The following is a 19977-nucleotide window of genomic DNA, read 5'->3' as shown; positions in this document are numbered from 1 at the left end:
GTGTATGTAACGCTCCATGGAAAAACCTACCCTAGGCGATAGGCGATCGGCAAGCACGCCTCCAAGGAAAACAACCCCGAGGCTCGAGTCCGCGTTCCCACGTATATACGCTAACTCAATCCCGGAGTTTGCCGTGTAACAGTTCAGATTACACGCCGCTTACATCCAAAATGCTGTATCTGAATCGCTAAACTCGAAAGGGTGAACATTTTTCCGACAATTCCATTTTTTACGTAATAAAGCGTGTGCAATAATTTATGCAAGAAAAAGTGCATAAGCTTTCTATTTTTTTGCAAAGAAATATATGTATGACTTGAAACTTTTTTATTTTATCTTACTCATGTGTTTAGGGATGGTTACAAGATAATAAATAGCTGGTTTTTTTCGAATATTCTATTGTGTAAGATAAACCAAGTGTTAAATAGAGAATTTAAAAAATTACATTTTAATGAACAGATTTGCAACACATCTCTGATATTATGAAATGTGATAATATAAAAGATAGTTCTATATTCAATTTGAAATAAAAATTATTTTAACAGTATCTAATATCTATAGCCTCGTAAAAATAAATATATTATATTAAAAAAAACTCTTGCAAAATTTTTGCAAGAGAAATCAACTCAATATAAATAAGCCTCACAATTATTACGAGTATAAAACGTTCCGCAAAATCATTGATAATAATCATTTGACAGGTTAATATCGAGTTATCGCAATATCGGCTACTCATCGATAGAAAGTAGGTAGACTTTGTGTAAAGATATGTTTCGAAAAAAGTTTAATCTTATCAAGAATTGTTCATTTCTCTCTGTCCGTTCACAATCAGTGTGACATACATACTTTAATAATTTTTATCTTGACATAACTACTTCATTGACATAACAGATTAAGATGTTCTAATTCAAACTGCGTTTTTCTAATAGATATTTCTTTTGATACAATAAACGTCTATAAATATATTGATTAAATTTGATATGATTTGAATCGATCTAAATAAAATAAAAATAATGGATGAAAAAAATTAAATAGAGATATGTTTAATTATTCTCTTTCTCACAAGAATTAGAATTTTCCCAAAATATCTCTCTTCCCTTCTTTTTCAAAAAATAAAATAAAAATTACTTTTTTTCCGTCCTATGTAAAAAATTACGTAAAAAGGTATAATGTCATATTACGATACGGCACAATGATCCCACGACTATCTTTAAATGTTTTCTTTCGCCGTTCGAAAAAAAGGTAGCAATCAATCAAACCTCGATTAGCCGGTACTCGAAACCGGAAATGAGTTGACTTCGGGCTAGTCACGCGCGATAAAAAAAATCGTAATGCCGTAATACTCTCCCCAGGGTGAGATGCGGTAATTCGATGCGAGTGGCGTGAAACACGCGCGTGTCTTTAGTACTCAGAAATTGTTTTTCAGCGTGAAGAAACATTATGCGCTGTCGACCTTTCCTTTGTTCAAATTGCCGGTTACGTATCGATCGGACAAGTGATATCTTCGCGTGTAAATTTAAAAGAATTGGAAGGAAAAATAATAATAAATGCAAATATCCTATATATCGTGTGTAATCAATTAAATAAGTAAATTCAATGATAAATTTAATGTGAATATAAAAAAGAATACGCAAGTGCCTTTCATCATCATCCTTATTCTCCTTAATCCCCTTCATTCTGCGGGTGCGATCGAATTATGACTTATAGAGACACGGGTTGGCAATAAAGAAACGATAACCGATAGTTAACGACGTTACTAGGCCGATCTATCACGGCGAGTGGTCACTCGAGGGGCGAAGGAAACGAAAGAAAAATATAGCAGCCTAATGCCTGCGCCCGATCTGGCGGTTTCACGCCAGGAATCATAAAAAAAAGGATAGCAAAGCCGCTGTTACCGCAGAAACTTTCAACTTGGAGAGCAATTTTCTCCCCTTCCACTTAGAACTTTTTTTACGAGAAACGTAGGTAGGAAAAAGATATCGCCGCGATTATAGCACGTGAAAAGAAAGAGTTACCGCGATATTTTCTATTTATTCATATACATATATTCTGAATGTCAAAATCGATATATCATTTGATTCGACTGTATTTTGCTAATTATGTATCGAGTAATTTTTTACAATCGAAGAGATATTGTTCGATCAAATTGATTAATTTCTCAATGTTAATGCGAGGTTTACTAACCCGCCTTCACTAAAATAATTTTTAATTTTTAATTATGTGCGATCGCAATAATCGCATGATTTTATTCATCCGTGACAAGAGTAATTTGTGCAAATATTTAAATTTGAATAAGTGAACACGTGACACGGTTTCTCGTCTCCACACAGAGAGAATTTTCTCCTAGAATTTACCCTGAAAATCATGATAATCATGGGACAATATGATAATGAAAGAATTTTATAAAATTTTTTCTGATTGATATTTACCATAATAAAATATATTAATATTTTTTATTGTGTAAATATTAATCAGAGAAACTCTTATAAAATTTATCCAATATCATATTGTCTCACGATTATCATGATTTTTGGAGTAAATTCTAAGAGAAAATTCTTTCCGGTTAACCAGAAAAAAAAGGGTGGAAACCGCGCTTCGCAAACACCGTAAAGTGACACGAGAAATTTAAGCCTCGGGGGAAGGAGCTTCTCCCGCAGCCCCGTAATACGATCAACTCGTCCAATCATCGGCTTTGGCGACCGCGAAGTGCTCGGAGAAACGTTCCTTGCGCACAAGCACACATACAAATATACATATACGTAGAAAACGCATACACTTGCTGGAATGCGTCGCGCGAGTGCGTTTTTATAGTATACGCGCTATTATACAATATAAGTAAAGGAACCTTAAGGCTCCCGGGGTGTCCTTTTAGAGTGCCAAAGCCGATCCGTTGTCGGCAACAAAGGTACCGACCTTCATCCTCATTTTCCCTCCAACCCCTGTGCGCGCACGTGAATACCACGCGCTACCCCGTAAACCGTCTGCCATTTTCTTTTCATCCCCGTTCCCGACCATTCGCTACGAGCCGCCGTTTCCTATGGTTACCATTTCGCTCCGGGGGTTGGTTGACGTCGTCATTGGAGCTTCTCGCCCCTTGTCAACGTACGATTCTTCTCTTTTCTGACAGTCTCTCTTTTTGCAAAAAAAAGAGATAAGAGAGAAAAAAAGACTTTATTTTGCAATTTTCTTCTTCGTTCCCTCACGCGTACCAGATAATATTATGCAATTTTATAAAATGATGAAATTATCCCTCAAGTTTTTAAGAGATAGATAACTGGGCAAATTCCGTGTGTGTGTGAGATATTGAAATAAGAAAATCTCTATTATTCCTGCCACGGTTCCGCCCAGTTCTGTTCTTTCTATATAACTAAAAAACTTATCTTATTACATAAAGTGACTTAACTAGATAAAAGTCTTACTTAATACGTTCATTTTTATATATAACAAAAACCTTAATAAATTAGATTAATAAATAAAATTTATACATATATAAATATCAATTTTAATACAATGTCAAAGCATAGATATAAATTTCAATATTATTAAAAAAAAAAAATAATTAATGAAATCGAGCCTGGCCTCGATAACGTTCGTTTCAATTTGCAAGAGCGTAGCGAGCTGCGAGAACCGAAGGGCCAGAGGGATCCTCTCCTTGCGAAGCCCTCGGCGAAAAGGTTTAACGCGGCTTACGCGACTCGCGCGCGAGCTTTAGTTCTAGGTTGGTTTAGTTGTAGGATTTAAGCGCGCGTCGTGCTCGAAGCAATACCGTATATATCGATTGCGGGACGGCCGAGCCTCCGAACACATTACATGATTAAACCGCCCCAATGGCATAGCAACCGGCCTTGCAGCACTTACCTTATTAAAATATCCGCCACCCTCTCGCCGCGCCCTTTTAACAAAAGCCGAGCCGCGAACTATTACGCTCTCTTTATTACCCAGAAACGCTTAGCCGGCCAGAAGTTGATCGGTTCTTCGGATCGACTTGCCCGCGTATTTCTTCCGCGATGAATATATTAATCCTCGCATGTGTTCGCGATTATGCTAATAATAATAATAATAATAATCGAGCTGGATGAATTTAAAGGTGACATTATACACGCGATCTTCCTATGAGATAAGTCAATCAGTTTCTATCGAACTCAACATCGGTTCTACACTTAAAGTGGAAAATTAGTACAGCATTTGGGAGAGAATTTCAATTTTTAGACTAAAAGTATACCTATGCTTTGCATATATTTTGGACAGATTCTCAATTCGATTTAGTCGAACAATAAATAATTCTATAATAAATTAATTTTAATAATACAAGTTCAATTCTAATAATAATTTCTACTTGACATAAACAAATATTTGAAAATAATTTTAAAAAATTATTATTTATATATAACCGCGAAAAAAATTGTCACGGTATCGAAAAGAGTTCTGTGTTAAGCATGACTCTAATTAATAATCAAAAGAGCCTCAATACAATCTCATTTATGAATCCATAGCAAGCGGAAAATATTGTCGAACTTTTGTAAATTATTTGGATCTTAAAAAGGTTACGAGGTCATGAATCTCTGTTTACGGAATAGTAAACTTAATTTTCGCTAAACTCACGCGATCCTTCGTGAATATTCATTCGGAAAATCGGTCGTCGACTCCGCGTTGCATAACCACGAGATCGTCCTCCGGCCGCGGACGTTCATAATTTAGGAAGCCTTCGACCTTGCTCCACTCACCGAGATCGACTGGATGAATAACTCAGAGGACAATCCGGAGTGCGCGTAACGAAGAAGAAGGATGAAAATGGTGGCCAAAAATATAATTAAGATGAAACGAGGGAGAATCGAATGACTATATATCTAAAGTCTGAAATCAGTCAGTTTATCGTTGATATCCTAATACTTGTATTGTGTGCTTATGTTTGAGAATAAAAGTATCCAGGTTTTTAATTGTTTTGCATTATACCTATAAAAATATTATACATATTGTTTATTGCATTTCTCTTTCTGTTCAATAAATTGAATTAATTTGCAAACGTTTTCAATAAAATCGTATGTGTAATTATAATTAATTAAAAATTTCAGAAATGTATTTAAAAAATTGTTCTTTATCTGATAATTAAGCTTTGCTAAATTATTATGTAAGATATATAGCACGCCATAATATAGATACTTGTGATACAAACATATATTTTGCATCAAGAAGCAATGTTTACATAAGATAACAAGAGTTGAAAAATATTCTTGACATTGTAAAAAAAATTAATTTTTATAGATAAATTCCTAATCAAATGATGATAAAATTTCTGTCAGAAATATTTTAAGTTTAAACGTATTAAGCGATTTCATGCGACTCATAAGTAAAAAAGATTAATAAATATTTATATAAACATGATTACATTGTAATCTTGCAAAGAAGCAACATATGACAACTAAATCGATTAATCGATACTTTCTTTCTCTCCTTTTCTTAGCTATAATTATATTTTAATGTAAGTCAAAAATAGCTTGCTTTATCTTTTTATACACGTTTCGAAGTTAATTAAACCGCAGACAAATTGTACTCCAATATTGTAGACAACGATTCCGTGATTTAAATAAAACATTAACATCTGATAATATTAACTCTAATAAGACAGGAATAAGATCTACCGAGAGAGAATAGAATCTTAAACGCACGTGTACTGAACGAATATATATTTTATAAATTTATATATTATGATTTGCATGTCTTTCTTGAACGTTAAAATTATTTAATTCGCTATTTTTATCACGATATAATTAAATATATCTTACATATATGTTACGTAAGAGTTAATCGTATCTTTATACATTTAGCATAATGGATCTTTCAATATTATAATAATGATACTAATAGCATATAATAATAATATAATAATATAGATAAAAATACATATATATAAAATATATATTTTTATATATTAATATATAATAAGTATTTACAAAATTATTGTGTTAAAATATACCGTTTGGTTCCAGAAATTACAACGTCATAAAATCAATAGAAAAAAAATAAGGCAATGACACGGATGTGTGGTGATAGTGGCTCCTTAGATGGGGATATTAATCTTATCGATCGTTAATAGAGAGGCATTATCAAGAAGTGGGCACTGTTTCGAGTGAAAATTTTAAGTCAAGCTGATATTACGAGATATAACGTTATTGAGAGCAAAAATTATATCAAACGAGGAAGGAAGAGAGAGAGAGAGAGAGAGAGAAACACGGTAACATATGAAATCGAAGGGACTGAAATGCGATCGCAAGTTTCGACAATTGGCGCAAATGTCAACCGTTTCGTTACTAATTTCGCCGTTAATCATGGCGTTTTCACGGTGTAAATTGTTTCCGATACAATTTGCCGTAGCAATTGCCTGCACTCGCATCTCGGGAATAAATGCCGCAAATGCGTTTCCAAGCCAGTGAACATGACGAAAAACCGAGCGATAATAATTAAATGGAGTCCGATATATTTGTATTGGTAATGCATTTGATATTTACGTTTCATGTTCAATATGAATTGTAAAAAGAGAATAATGTTTACTTTTGCAAAAGTGCTTTTCAGATATGTTCAATTGTACGTATCGTAAAGATAAGTGTTTATCTGTTAATAAAATATCAAGTAACAATAATATGTGCATTAAAATAATTACTAGAATTATTTTAATATGTATTTATTTTTTTTATCAATTAATATGTAAAAAACTTAAAAGTGCTACGTTTATTTCCATGTGGATTTTAGTTTTACATATATTATGATACAAAATTTCCCTAAAACTGGTGCTTATTTCAACTAAAGGGGAAAATGTCTGAATTATGTTCCCTACAAGTGTCAACACGTTGAATAATTGCCTCGATATAATAACTTTACAACGTAATTTCTAAAAAAAATAAAAGAATATTGCGCATAACATGCATCTGCAACGATACATCATTCTGCCGGCTGATAAATAATTTCTTTAATGTATATCACTTTTCAGAAAATAGATGTGCTTTTGTATCAAAAAAGCAGAAATTTTTAAGGAAATGAGAACGTATTTTCTACGACATAATTTTCCATCTCTCTCTCTATATATATATACATGCCAACATTGCATAAGTTACATTAGTATAATCTTGATTCTCTCTGCCTGAAAATAATCTCTGATAATGCCTGATTCGCAGGTATATCATTCTATCAGTTTACTGATACGTCATTTCATGATTAACGAGTTATATAAAACTCTAAACGTTTAATAATTACATTTTATAAGTAAGCTTTCTTTTTATCGCTTTTCCCTGTATGTCTCTTTTTTCAAAAAATCCTTGTAGCATATACTTCAACAAAATAGTTAGATATAAATCACAAACTAACTAAAATTTTGTTGTTCAAGCAATCTAAATAAATCTCTTCTTTAGCTGCAAAATATTTTTTTCATCAAATAAAAATAGAGAGAAAGAGAGCATATATAAAAATTTAGATTATTAAATAAGTCAATTAATAGATTTATACAAAAAAAAATATTCTTATTTAATTATAAATTATTGATAATCGGATTAATTGCTTTTTCTTTCTGAAAAGATTTTTTCTGCTAAATAAATCTTTCCCATCGATGCGTTGCTTTTTTTGCACGTCCCTTCCACATATTTATTACACAGAGGACATTAATCTCGTGTAGAAATCCATGTAAAGCAGAGATTTGCAAATGATCAAAATTCGCCGGACGCAACTTGAATGACGAAGAGGAGGAAGAAATCTTCCCTCGACGCAGCAGAAGAGAATGTTCTACTCGCATGCCGTGATTGATCTGTCATTCACTCACCTTCCAGATTCTTGTTCCTCGCGAGGAGCGCCAGCAGCACGTCCTGGTTGGGCGCCGCGTCGGCGAGATCCTCGTCCGGGTGCGTCGAGCCGGGCGGAAGCGTCCCGGGTCCGAGCGGCGGCATCGCGCCCGGCGGTGGCCGCGGCATCATCACTGGGGGACCCGTAGCGGCCCCCAGCGGCAGGGCCAGGCCGCCGCCGGACGTGTGATGCAGGGAGTTGTGGGCCGCGATCGGGCCGCTCGTCGCGGCGACCGGCGGCTGCTGGACCGCCGCCGACATCGAGAGGTCGACGCCGCCGAGCAGCACCGGACGACAGCCGCCGCCGGAAGCACCGCTGCCGCTCACGGCCGGGAGGATCCCGCCGCCTCCCGGCAGCGGTGCGTACGGCAGATACAGCTCCAGTCTAAGGACGGGCGAGTGCGACCGTGTCTAAAGTAATCTCTCCTCTTCGTCCTCTTCTCGCGGATGGTCTTCGGGAGACCGCGATTTCTCGAGCTTTGACGTACGATCAGCTGTGAACTTTGACAGTTCGCTGGACGTCGAGGATGATCCAGAGATGATTCATGCGGGATGCATGATCGGGTTTTTGTTGGGCTTCCAGTTTAAGAAAATTTATATGAATAAAGACAAATGCGACCGTGTCTAAGTAATGTTTCCTCCTCTCGCGATTTTTCGTACTTTGACGTACGATCAGCTGTAAACTTTGACAGTTCGCTGGGCGTCGGGAATAATCCAGAGACGATTCATGCGGGATGCATGATCGGTTTTTTGCTTCCAGTTTAAGAAAATTTATGAATAGGGTTTTTCTTAAATTGCCAGATTTGACTGAAATGTAAGACGGAGAGAGATCTCTTGTTATTGTTGCAGAATGATTTCTTGAAGAGAGCTTCCACGCATTGAGAGTACAGTATCGTGCAGCAAGGCACTTTCTCTTTCTTCGCCAAGAGTGAAATATTATAATTAAGTTTCCATATTATCCTCTTCGAGTTGAAGGAAACAAGAAGCCACACGTCTCTTGGAAAGATTCCCTGTTTGTATCTTCCAGCGTGATTCAAACTTGCGCGATGTACTGATTTCAAACTGCCTCCTAAAGTTACCGAGCTCACTTGATGTATAAGATACTAAGAGTGAGATGGGATTGCCCAGACAAGCAGCAGCGTTTATTTAATAGAAAACTTGACCGTCCGGCATTAAACAAGATTCTTGTTAAAAAGTATTATTTTTTTTTACGCTGTCAGAGTTTCGCAAAAGTTGAAGATTTAGCGTCGCGAGAGAAATTAAAGATGCTCGCTCTGATTCATTTCTACATTATTTATCACTCGTTCGCCATCATTGATAACAACACATGTATTGAAAAAACTGAATATATAGCTTTCATGATGTTTCCGTGCGCGAAAAACAATTTCTCTAAAATTATTTTATCTCTATTCTAAGTCTCCCTCGAACGAACAAATTATACACAAATAACTATGTAATTTTCTTTTTCTTACGTAAGATGCGTACTCGCTTTATCCCTCTTGAGATGCGATCAGTCTCTTAATGAAATTCGTGCGATTGTTTCGTAGACGAAAAAGCTCGTCAAAATCCTCTCGTAGCAGAAACCCGTTTACGAGCTCATCGCAGACTTGAATGAGCCGTTTGTAAATAGTTCTATCAATGTCAACCGCACAAGCCGCTTATTGTCAATGAAACGGTTCACGCTCGACCAGCGTGCGCGATTTTCCGCGAAGTTCTTTCCGTGAAAACCTCAATGCATTCTCAGCGAGAGAGAAAGAGCCAGACACGTCAAACATTAATTTTCGTCTGATCGGAGTCCCAATTTCGGCAGTCACAACATTCTCTCCCTCCGAATAAATTATCCGCCGAAGTCGACGATCTCCATTTTCCGTAATTGCATTTCAGATCGTGTATGCTTGCTGTCGTCGATGACAGGAACGATCACATGTTGCAACAAACACCGGATGAATCGATAATCGAATATCTCTGTTGTTTCGAATTGTATTTAGAAATTAAATAAAAAATTTGATTAATTAGGATTAATTACAATTGTTTTTTTTTTTATACTGTTTAACAGAGAGAGAGATATATCAGCTCTTTGTGTTATTAAATCTCAATATACCTCTCTTCCTTCTCCTACAAAATTGCCTAATTTTCACTGTATATATTCTCGCGTCAACAGTCTTTCCTAATTCCCAATCATTCCTCAATCACTGGCTTATTCCGTCAAAATCGAAAAGCTCCTTCCACTTTTTTCGGAGAGAGATTCCTATCCCTTCTTGCGATTATCCGCACCAAAACTATCCTCGATTGATATTCTACGGAGGGGCGAAAATTTCCTTCCGATCGTAGAATATCGATAACACTCCCGAGACGTTTTTCCGAGGCTCTCCCGAGCGGGAGTTCCGATCCTCCTCTCCCTGGGATCGATATCCTTGCCTTGCGAGCGCGTTGGGTTTTTACGCGCGTGTCGATGTAAATCTCGCGTGTTCCGACGCGAATCGTCGCCGGAGAAAAACGCGACGGATCGCGACCGATCTAGCCGGTCTCGGCCGATCTCCCGGTTCGGCGATTCCGAATCGAATATGCGGTCAAAACCTCCGCCGGACGCCGATAAGAAACGCCGAATTCCACCGGGCCCCTGATCGCGATCTTCGACCTGCCACGTTGTCCCGCCCGTTTTTTCCTTCTCATCGGTGAAGCGGATCTCTGGAGGATTCCCCTTCTCTCTTTCTGTCCGAGTCGTCTACGAGCGCGTTCGATGACACTCGTCGATGACTGTCGCTGATCCTCCTCGCTTGTCTCGAGGTCTTCGCATCTTTGCCCCCTGACTGCTGAAGATGCAGGGATCTCTCGCGATTTTAAGTCGTAATAAGTGTTGGGAAGGAATGTTTTCGGTTCACATCTCGCTCTTGATTATCACTCACTGATGCAATAATATTCCGCGGATGCTGGACGCACGAGAATATTATATTTTCGAAGCTCTCTCGTGAAATATTCTTCGAATATATTAATCTCTCGACGATAAACGCGCGCGCGACGATTCCTGGTTCCCGAATATGAATTTCCCGACCGCTTTGGAGAGAAGAATCGGGATCGATCCCCGAGGAACCCTCTTTTGTATCCTGGGGAGAAGACCTCGTCGGCACCTCGAGACGCGATCGTGGGATGGTGTGTGCTATTTGATTAGCAGGTGCCACGATACTATGGAGCCGGCATAGCCAGGAACCAGAGGGCTCGAAGGACGCCACCGGAAGGTGGTGGAGGTGGTCGCTCGCGCACCGGACGTCGTGTCGTCCAAAATCGCGTACGCAGCTATCGAAGAAGAGAGAGAGGTTTTGCCACCCTACCCTATACCGTCCTCGGCCACCACCTCGAAGAGGGAGAGAGAGAATATCATCGGTGGGGGAGTCTCGGCGTACGCCTGCGCCCCAGGTTCTCCTTTCGTTCGCGAAGTGCGTGCGTGGGGAACGTGTGCATATATATTCGAGATATATATGTACGTGTACGAGGATCCCGCTTCGAAGATTTCGAGATGATTTATATACGATTCGAGGATGGCGAGCTTTTTCCCCGATCGAGCGCGAAAAGAGTGGACTTTGGCCTGTTAACGTGCAGTGGAGGAAAAAAAAACGCAGAAGATCGCGCGATTAAAGCCGACCTGTACATGCACGATTGAAAATACGATCGTGGAAATTAACACGCGAGACGCACGCGAGAGTCTCTCGTTGAAGTACAAGAATGTGCGAAAAGGATCTTTGAATATTTTTGTCACTTTCTTTATCAGTGCGTAAAGCAAAATTGTCGAGATATTTGATATACTTTTTTGCGTAATATATTTTTAACAATATTTTGTAGTTGAAGTTTGTGTGAGACATAAATCATTTTATTTTTTATGAAAAATATTAGCTTTTTAAATTAGCTGTAAGTTATAGTATATGTATGAATAAATAAAATCATAAATTTAAAAAAGCTTGAAGTACTTGAAGATCTCCCTTTACATAAAACAATTATATATATAATATTTTGTTAAAATTTTAAAATATTAATTCATATCGACTTCATTTACAATTATTACTGAAAATAATTTCAATGTTAACACGTCTCACGTATATTTTTCTCTACAGAAATAATTCAATATAATATGTTAAATTATAAATATCAATCTTAAAATCGTATTGAACTAAAAAATTAATACTTATTTATTCGCTCTTAAAAAGAACCGAAAAGTGGGTAATGTTGCTTTTAAACTTCTCTGTTCCTGTATTTTATTTTTGCTGCGAATGTATTTTACTTCCGCATACGGATTTTGCGATATAAACCAGACGATAAGGGAAAAGATCGACAACGTACATATGAGCACGACGTTTATAGGGAGGATCATCAATATCAACCTTTTACAAGTTTTCTATATGAAAATTGCTGTAGACTTAAAGGAAGAAGGGAAGAGGTGTGTGGTAATAACTCCACAGGTTATGACACTTTACTTTATAAAGATGAGAATTTAGTGGTTTTCCTCAATAGCTTTATAGAAATTCAACACATCAATGCATATACATGCATCAATATATAAAAATATATGGATATAAATAATAATTATTAATTGATATTATGAAAATACTGCGTGTATATATATATATATTAGCAACTTTTAAATTTATATAAACAACAGTAAATTTAAGTAGAGGTACCGCGCACAATTTTATGAGAAAAGTAATTAAACTTTCAACTTTATGCTGGTTTTTAAAATAATAAACATAAAATTAAAAAATGTTATCATTGCGTCAATTTTTACAGAAAGCCACAGACTAATCGCATTACTTGAATTTAACATTAAAGAATTAATTTCTATTTCTCACAATGACATTTAAAAATATTTTGCTGTCGTATATATCTCAGAAGAGTTATGAAACAGATACAAATTTTGAATTTTGTATCGTATTTATTTTCCTCTCACAGTTCTCTCACATCTTTCAAATTAATATAAGAGATTTTCAAATTGTTTTAAACATATATATTTTTTAAATAAATATTTTCTGTTACAACAATAAGCTACGTGAGAATTTTTATTAAAAATTATGTGTTCAAAACAAGTTGAGAGAAAAAATAAATTCTTTAGATTTTACAAAGAATTAATAAGATACAGATACAGATGTTAGATGCAACAAAATTATTTATAAATTCCTCTTTAATTATTTGATTATGCCTGGCTCTTTTAGCTCTTTTCCTGATTTTATATTTCTTATATACCATACACAGAGAGCCTTTTCAATTTATTATCATTATCTCCAATTTTTAATTTACTTTTCTCATTTGTCCAACTCTACGATTAACGCGTTTTACGGAATAATGTGATCATTAGAGAATGAAATATCCGAGCGATACTTTAACCCATTTACGTCCCTCTAACGCGAACGATAAATCATATACGACCGTAGCCGTTATTAATAACATGCGGGAAAAAGAGAGTCGATATGGGTGGCGCGAGAAAAAGGCCCGGGACTTCCGCGAACATGTCGAAGGTTCCGTAAAAGAAAACCGGATAGTATCAAGGGCTAATCAAGACCGATGGTCAATAATGGCGGCCACGGGCTGGTCGGCCAACCCAAGTCCAACCTACCCCTCGAGCGTCGGGCGTGTACGGGGTGGTTTAAGCCACCACCGTCGTCGCCGTCGCCGCCACCACCCCACTACAACCCCCGCTCGACAGGGGTTGATTCTGTTCGAGGCGCTGCATGTGTGGTGTGCGGAGACATATTTTTATTGTACCTAGGTGAATCAGTGCTACGGGACATTTCTCTGTGTGTTACCTAATTTGACCGCGCACACGTGAAAACCTCGGCTCTCGCCTTTTATTCTCGTTGCACGAGGGAAAGCTTCGCGCAATTTCAACGGATTTTCCGCGAAAACGATAAATAATAAAGATCAATTAAATTACCCCCTCGCATGAGTGATTTTCCAAGCGAAGTTAAGAGAGAATTTTCCCTTCACTTTTATCTACATCGAGAATACTTTCTTATATTAAATAAAATATGTAATATATATTTAATTATATATAAACGTATATTTTTTGAATGTATAACGAGCTTTATTTTGCAATCAAAAGATCAAATAATTTTACACTTTTAATATATAATAATAGTATAAAATCAGGGTTGGGTAATAACTAGTTAATTGGTTAAAAGTTACAAAACAGTTAAGATGTTAATAACTTTTAACTTAGCTTAGTTAATTTAAAATGTATTAATTTTTAACTTCAACTAGTTCTTTTGACCTTAAACTTATTAACTTTTTTCCTAAAATAAATTGTTTTATCTCTGAATATCATTAATGTTTTCTTATAAGGTATAAACGTATTATTTTTAAAATAAAGTATTATTAATTTTTATATCCATTTGTCATTAATTGCGATTACCAAAAAATATATTTCTATATAAAATTCAAAATTTCTTTGTTTTTTGTTGTTATAAATGTTAAAAGAATTGACAAAATTATAATTTAATATACCTAAATAATGTTTTAAAAATTAATTTTTGATTAAACTTTAGTTAATTTAATCTTAACTTAACTGAGTTAATTTTTTGTTCATGCAACTTTTAACTTAATTAAATTAATTTTACAAGCAACTAACTTTAACTTAACTTAGTTTAAAAAATTATTAACTTACCCCACCCTGTATAAAATTAATCGATTTTTTTGGCTGCAGGGATAAAGCTCGTTACACATGCATAATACATGTTGCGTTGGTTACAGGTCGGAGAGAGAATTTGCGAATGCCTTGTATATATGTTGACGAGTGTATACATTCTGTGCATAACATTGTAACATATACACTTGATCCCACACCTATTATATCCACCCTGATATTCACGTATACTACCATGAGTTCATGACTCTGCGTATATATGCATTCAGTCAGTATGACTTTATCTTAAATTGTTTCGCTACAAACTACATACATACCTACATGTAAATACATATATATATATATATGTGTGTGTATATATACGCGACGTATGCACCTAGAATTGAGCATTTCTTCTTTAGATGTTAAAACGATAAGACTATAATCTAATAAGAACTCGAGATTGTTTTTTGTACATTAGTTAGTTATTATTTATCATTTATATAAAAATGTCTTCTTATGATATTATAAATATCCGATATTATTTAAAATTCTGCGGCAGAAAATTCGAATTTCAAACAAATCTTATCCAATTTATGATAAACGAATGAGAAGTGTTTTTTTTTTTTTTTTTTTTTTTTTTTTTTCAAATATCGCACTCGCGATATTAATCGAGGTGAAAAAGTTAGTACCCTAAAACCGATAGAAGAGGATTTGTAAATTAAAATTACGATTGCGAGCATTCTGAGACACCCCGTATAAACGCTATAACACGCACATATACATGCATACAAGGATTGTTATAGGGTACGTACACCCACGTGTCGCGTAAACGCTCCCATTCTCTCTGTCTCGCTTTCGCGCATGTGTGCACGCGTGTGTTCGCACCCCTGCGTGGGTGGATATACGCGGGGGCGACCGGATCGGTCGTTGGGTGCACTCAACGAAATTAAACCTGCTACGTTTCTCGACCTCGGACCGACGTAACAGTCGCAGTCTCTCTCTCGTGTCATTGAGAGGGAGAAAAAGAGAAGGAGAGACAGACGCATCGAAGGCTTTCGTCGCGTTTCGGCGTCGACCGGCTTGAAGTCAGCCGCGGCGGTAATTCCGGGGGTTGCATTACGGATCTTAACCCTTAACCCTCTCGCTCCCTCTCCTATATATGGTCATGTCGTACTTGGTTTCATGGAATCACGAGGCGACACCGAGTAAATGACGGCATTCTCGAAAAGATTTAATCCGGCCGTATAAAATTCATAGCCCGCGGCGATCTTTATTGCAGTTCGCGCACCACTATTGTAAATATTGAAATTTAATTTAATTTATTTTACGCGGGGCAAGGAGTAAAATGTAATGCACATATACATGCATTGAGAAAAATGTGTTGGCATAATTACTTCAGCCGCTTATTGTTCTTGTCAAAAGTCGAGTAAAAGCTATAGATTTGATAGTATTCCTATACTTTAATTTTTTTCAAGATATCTGATAAGAAATGATAGTAACAATTATTGACCAAATTATTAGCTGCTTTATTATTTAATTATATTTGTGAGTTATTGATGTATAACTGATGTACTTGTGTATTTTCGTCTATCTTTCTCGCTTTTACATTAATTCTTGCCTCTTTAAAAGAAATCATTATATATGAGAGATTAAAGATGCGTGGAAATAAGCAAACGTTTACTGGTGCAACATATCTTCATACAAAAGAAAATAATTGTTTTGCTCTTTTTTAATTTTATTAAAGTGAGAAAAATTAGTTTTTTTCATGTAATATAATATCTACTCGAAATATTATCTCATTTTTAATTCCATAAATTTCATAATAATACATATACATGCATTTTTTACAAAAATATATATTTTCACGTGTACTATCTTTTTTTTTTAAATAATGACAATTTATCATTTATATGCATGAGAATTTTTTGATATTGAATAATGAATGTATTGACAACCGTATACTTTAAGTATTTCGAAGAAGTTGCATAACAGTTTGGCGGTAGAGATTTTCGCTGCAAAACAACACGGTTTCTTTTTTTCTCCTGGACACGCGAAGAGAGAATCGCGCATATATGTACCTGGATATCGGAGGCTGCGTTGCATAACGGAAACGGATATAGCGTGCGACGGTTAACGCGCGAGAACGAACGGCTCGAAAAGCTCGAAAAGCCCGAAAGAGAGTGTCACGTTCCCATGGTAACCCGGCGAGGCAACTCCACCTCTCTGGCCTCGTCGGTTCGATATCCTCTCGTCTCTTCTTCCCTGACTCCCACGTCAACGTGCTCTACATTTTTTTTTCCAAGCCGAGCCCACATGAATCCTACGCGGCTCTAGAGAGCAGAAGAAGAACGATAATAGTCCTCTCTATGCGCCAAGAGGAGAGAGATGTTCAAGAAAATCCTCCCGAAGCATCTCTCTTCGCGACACGTTAATCTCTTTGGTCTGCGTGATTATCGTTTATCTGTGTCTTAGCGTGATAAACAATGTTATTCCAGAATTTCGTGACAGAACAAGTATATATTATATGTTCCATCGTATTACATTATTTTTATTTAGATTTTACTCTATTCGATTTAGTGATTTAAATTGTCTGGGGAAAAATACTGAAAGTTGTAATTTAATAGAAAATAATAGTGTTAGAGATGATTTTTTTTAATAAGAGGTATCATGTTATAATATTTTTTCATCTTTTTACATTCACGAAAATTTTTTTCAAGTAATGTTGTAGTATATCATAAAATAAAAAAAATTATGTAATATTCTCGTATATGCATATATTTCATATATGTTCGTCTTTTGCATATAATTTGCTAATAGAACGCAAGTTATTTTATTGCGAACAAAATGATGCAGAGATTTCTGCATTACGATTAAAACAAAAAATCGTATTAAGATCTCCGAGCTGTCATCGTCGCAATTTTTTTGCTTCACTCTTAATGCAGAAATCTTTGCGTCAAATTTTGAATTGAAATTACTGGACCGCATTTTTCGTAATTTAAATCGCGAATTATTAAAAAAATTATTTAAAAAATCATCTTTCGCTATAAAGAAGCTTACCCTCTATAAATTTAGACACGACCAAAAGTGGGTCAGGTATAAGAGATCAGAATCACATGCAAATTTCTCCTGGGATTCTCTTGCTTTGATTGACACTGATATTCATGCATTCTCTTCGAAATCGAGAGGGAAAAGATCACCCGCGCTTAAATTCCCGAATTTAGCCCGAAAATAATTCTACGCGGCACCAGCGTTAATATACGAATGACGAGAGCGAAGAGGGAGGCGTCGAATCGATACGAGAGTCGGCTGCCTCTCCGCCGAAAAAAAAGGGCAAACAAATTCGCGCGCTTTTTTCGCGCGTCCGTCCATCCATCCGTCCTTTCCACCCCTTTCCATCCCTCGATATACCACGTTCTCGCGTGGCCCATCTTGTTCTGTCCTCTCTAATACCGGCTTCGTTGGTGCACACATCCGCATACATACACCATCCCACCCTCGTTTCTCCCATTGAGCATGTGCTCTTTTGCGCGCGAAACGTTTCCGCGATTTGCTCCCCTTGCTCCTTTTCGCGCCTCCCCACTTTTTTCCTCCCCACCAGCATTTCCGGCCACACACGCGTCTTCCCTCTTCCTTTCTTTGCGCGCGCGAGGGCGCGCGTTAACACGTGCGCGCGAGCGATGGGCGAGAAAGAGCACGGATGACATATGCTAGAACGTAGCCACCTCTATATTTTACGCCGGGCTGTTCGCAAGAATTTACGATGCCGCCATCGGCATTCTTCTCTTCTATCTACCTATCTACAGCGTTACTTCCTCCTCCTCATCCTACATCCTTCCTGCTTGCAGTCTCTTTTCCCTTTCTGCTCGTTCGCACCCGAGAGAAGAACGTATATTCCATAAGTATGTATATATCTCGCTCTCTTTTCTCTACACTTTCGCTTCCTGTTAGACACATCTGTTTAACTAACTCTGTCTAAATGTTAGATTTCTTTCACATATCTCTTAATATCGTAAAAAATATTCTTTTTTATATCTTATTGAAGAAAATATAAATACAAGTCAAAATATTACCCTCGAACTAATTCATAAAAATATTATATTCTTGAATAATATAATAAAATTTTTGAATGAAAAAATTAATCTTAATATATGAGAGACAAATATTATAATTTTTCCTTATTGAAATATATAATTCACACCCTATATAAAATCGCACAATTAGAACCAATAAGCTAATCCTGAAAACTCGTACGCAGACTCTCGGTAATAAGGGAAGATTACATTACCGCGTAATAGAGCGCACCTTTTGATACATAATTCGTGACGTCTTCGAGAATTCGTGCTCGTGATATTCGCGAAAGAGGTCCTTTGATTAACGCACTTCAATCCGTCGGTGTGTTATTTGACTTTTTAACTGGCGCAAGTCCTGTTTATATGCTTCGGGCGAACTTTCAGCGAAGATCAAAAGGAAACTAGCGCGACTAAGGAACAGATTAAAGGAACAGCCGCGAGGGCTTCTTCTTCTTGATGCTTTGGCGAAAATTCTCTCTCTTTCTTTCTCTCTTTTGCGATGCTTTCTTTATTAAAAGCTAATAAACCGACCGACGGGAGTCTCTCCCGACCCGCGATTTCATTAACTCCACCTTTAATATTACAGAGACACCGAACGATTCGCGTCAAGTCGCTAGATCAGCGTCGAAATAATGTAATCGTTAATCAGACACTGCGCTCTATGTGAAACGAACATGCCATATATTGCATTCCCTTTGACATTCATATGAGGCAATTCTCTCGTGTCGGCGCTCGCAAATCTCTTCCCACATTACGATTGCAGACAAATTCAGCGAGCTTTGATTCCTAGCCGCGTTAAGTTTTCAATTGTGATGTCTATCTCGGAGCGATATGATGTTCCATTTACTTGGTTTTCGTTATTTTAGGTTTTGGGTTTTAAATCAATTTAATATTAAACAGCAATCATAAATAGATGCAGAAATTGGTGTAGAAAGACAGTAAAAGAGACATAAAAATTAACATGTATGTAGAGCTTGTAATGCATTTTATGCATCTTGTCGAGATGCAACGTTATTTCTTTCTGTTTAAAAAAAAACTGATGCTGTTGACATCAGCTGTTATTCTTTTCATGAATTAAGATTGATCGAAGTGACTACAAATGTTGATCATTTTTACGTTACACAATTTATTGTAAGTAAAAAATTTTGTAAAAATGTTTTATTTAAAATATTCATGATACTCGATAAATATTTTTCCTACACTCGGTATATAACAATCTCAATATTACTTCAATTAAATAATTGAATATGCAAAATTGCTTGAAATTATTAACCGATATGCTCTTTCGTTTATTACATTAACATTTAAAGGAGAGTTCAATTAATACGTTTTACTCGATTTTACTCTTTTCTATTCTAACATCGTTCTAAACGTAAATAAAAAAAAATTGAATAACGTTTTAAGAGTCTCGCAAACAATAAATAGAACGAAAAACAATTGATAAGAGAAGAATGCATCTTATCAAATTATGACATTT

General features: G+C 36.3%; 1 protein-coding gene across 2 annotated transcripts in view; it reads right to left on the bottom strand.

The window, feature by feature from the left end:
* The window catches only part of Lim3 (Lim3 homeobox protein), a 42722-nt gene extending 34638 nt beyond the window's left edge, over positions 1–8084 (bottom strand). For both annotated transcript variants that reach the window (XM_029301706.2, XM_029301707.2), the window contains exon 1: positions 7805–8084. In XM_029301706.2, coding sequence (XP_029157539.1) covers positions 7805–8084 — 280 coding nt within the window. The remainder of the gene's footprint in view (positions 1–7804) is intronic.
* Between the last annotated feature and the right edge of the window lie 11893 nt (positions 8085–19977).

This window comes from Nylanderia fulva, unplaced genomic scaffold, assembly GCF_048542155.1.
Source record: "Nylanderia fulva isolate GAGA-0341 unplaced genomic scaffold, ASM4854215v1 Scaffold9, whole genome shotgun sequence".
Taxonomy (NCBI): domain Eukaryota; kingdom Metazoa; phylum Arthropoda; class Insecta; order Hymenoptera; family Formicidae; genus Nylanderia; species Nylanderia fulva.
The sequence above is the reverse complement of the archived record's forward strand: the minus strand, read 5'-3'. Positions and strand labels throughout refer to the sequence as shown.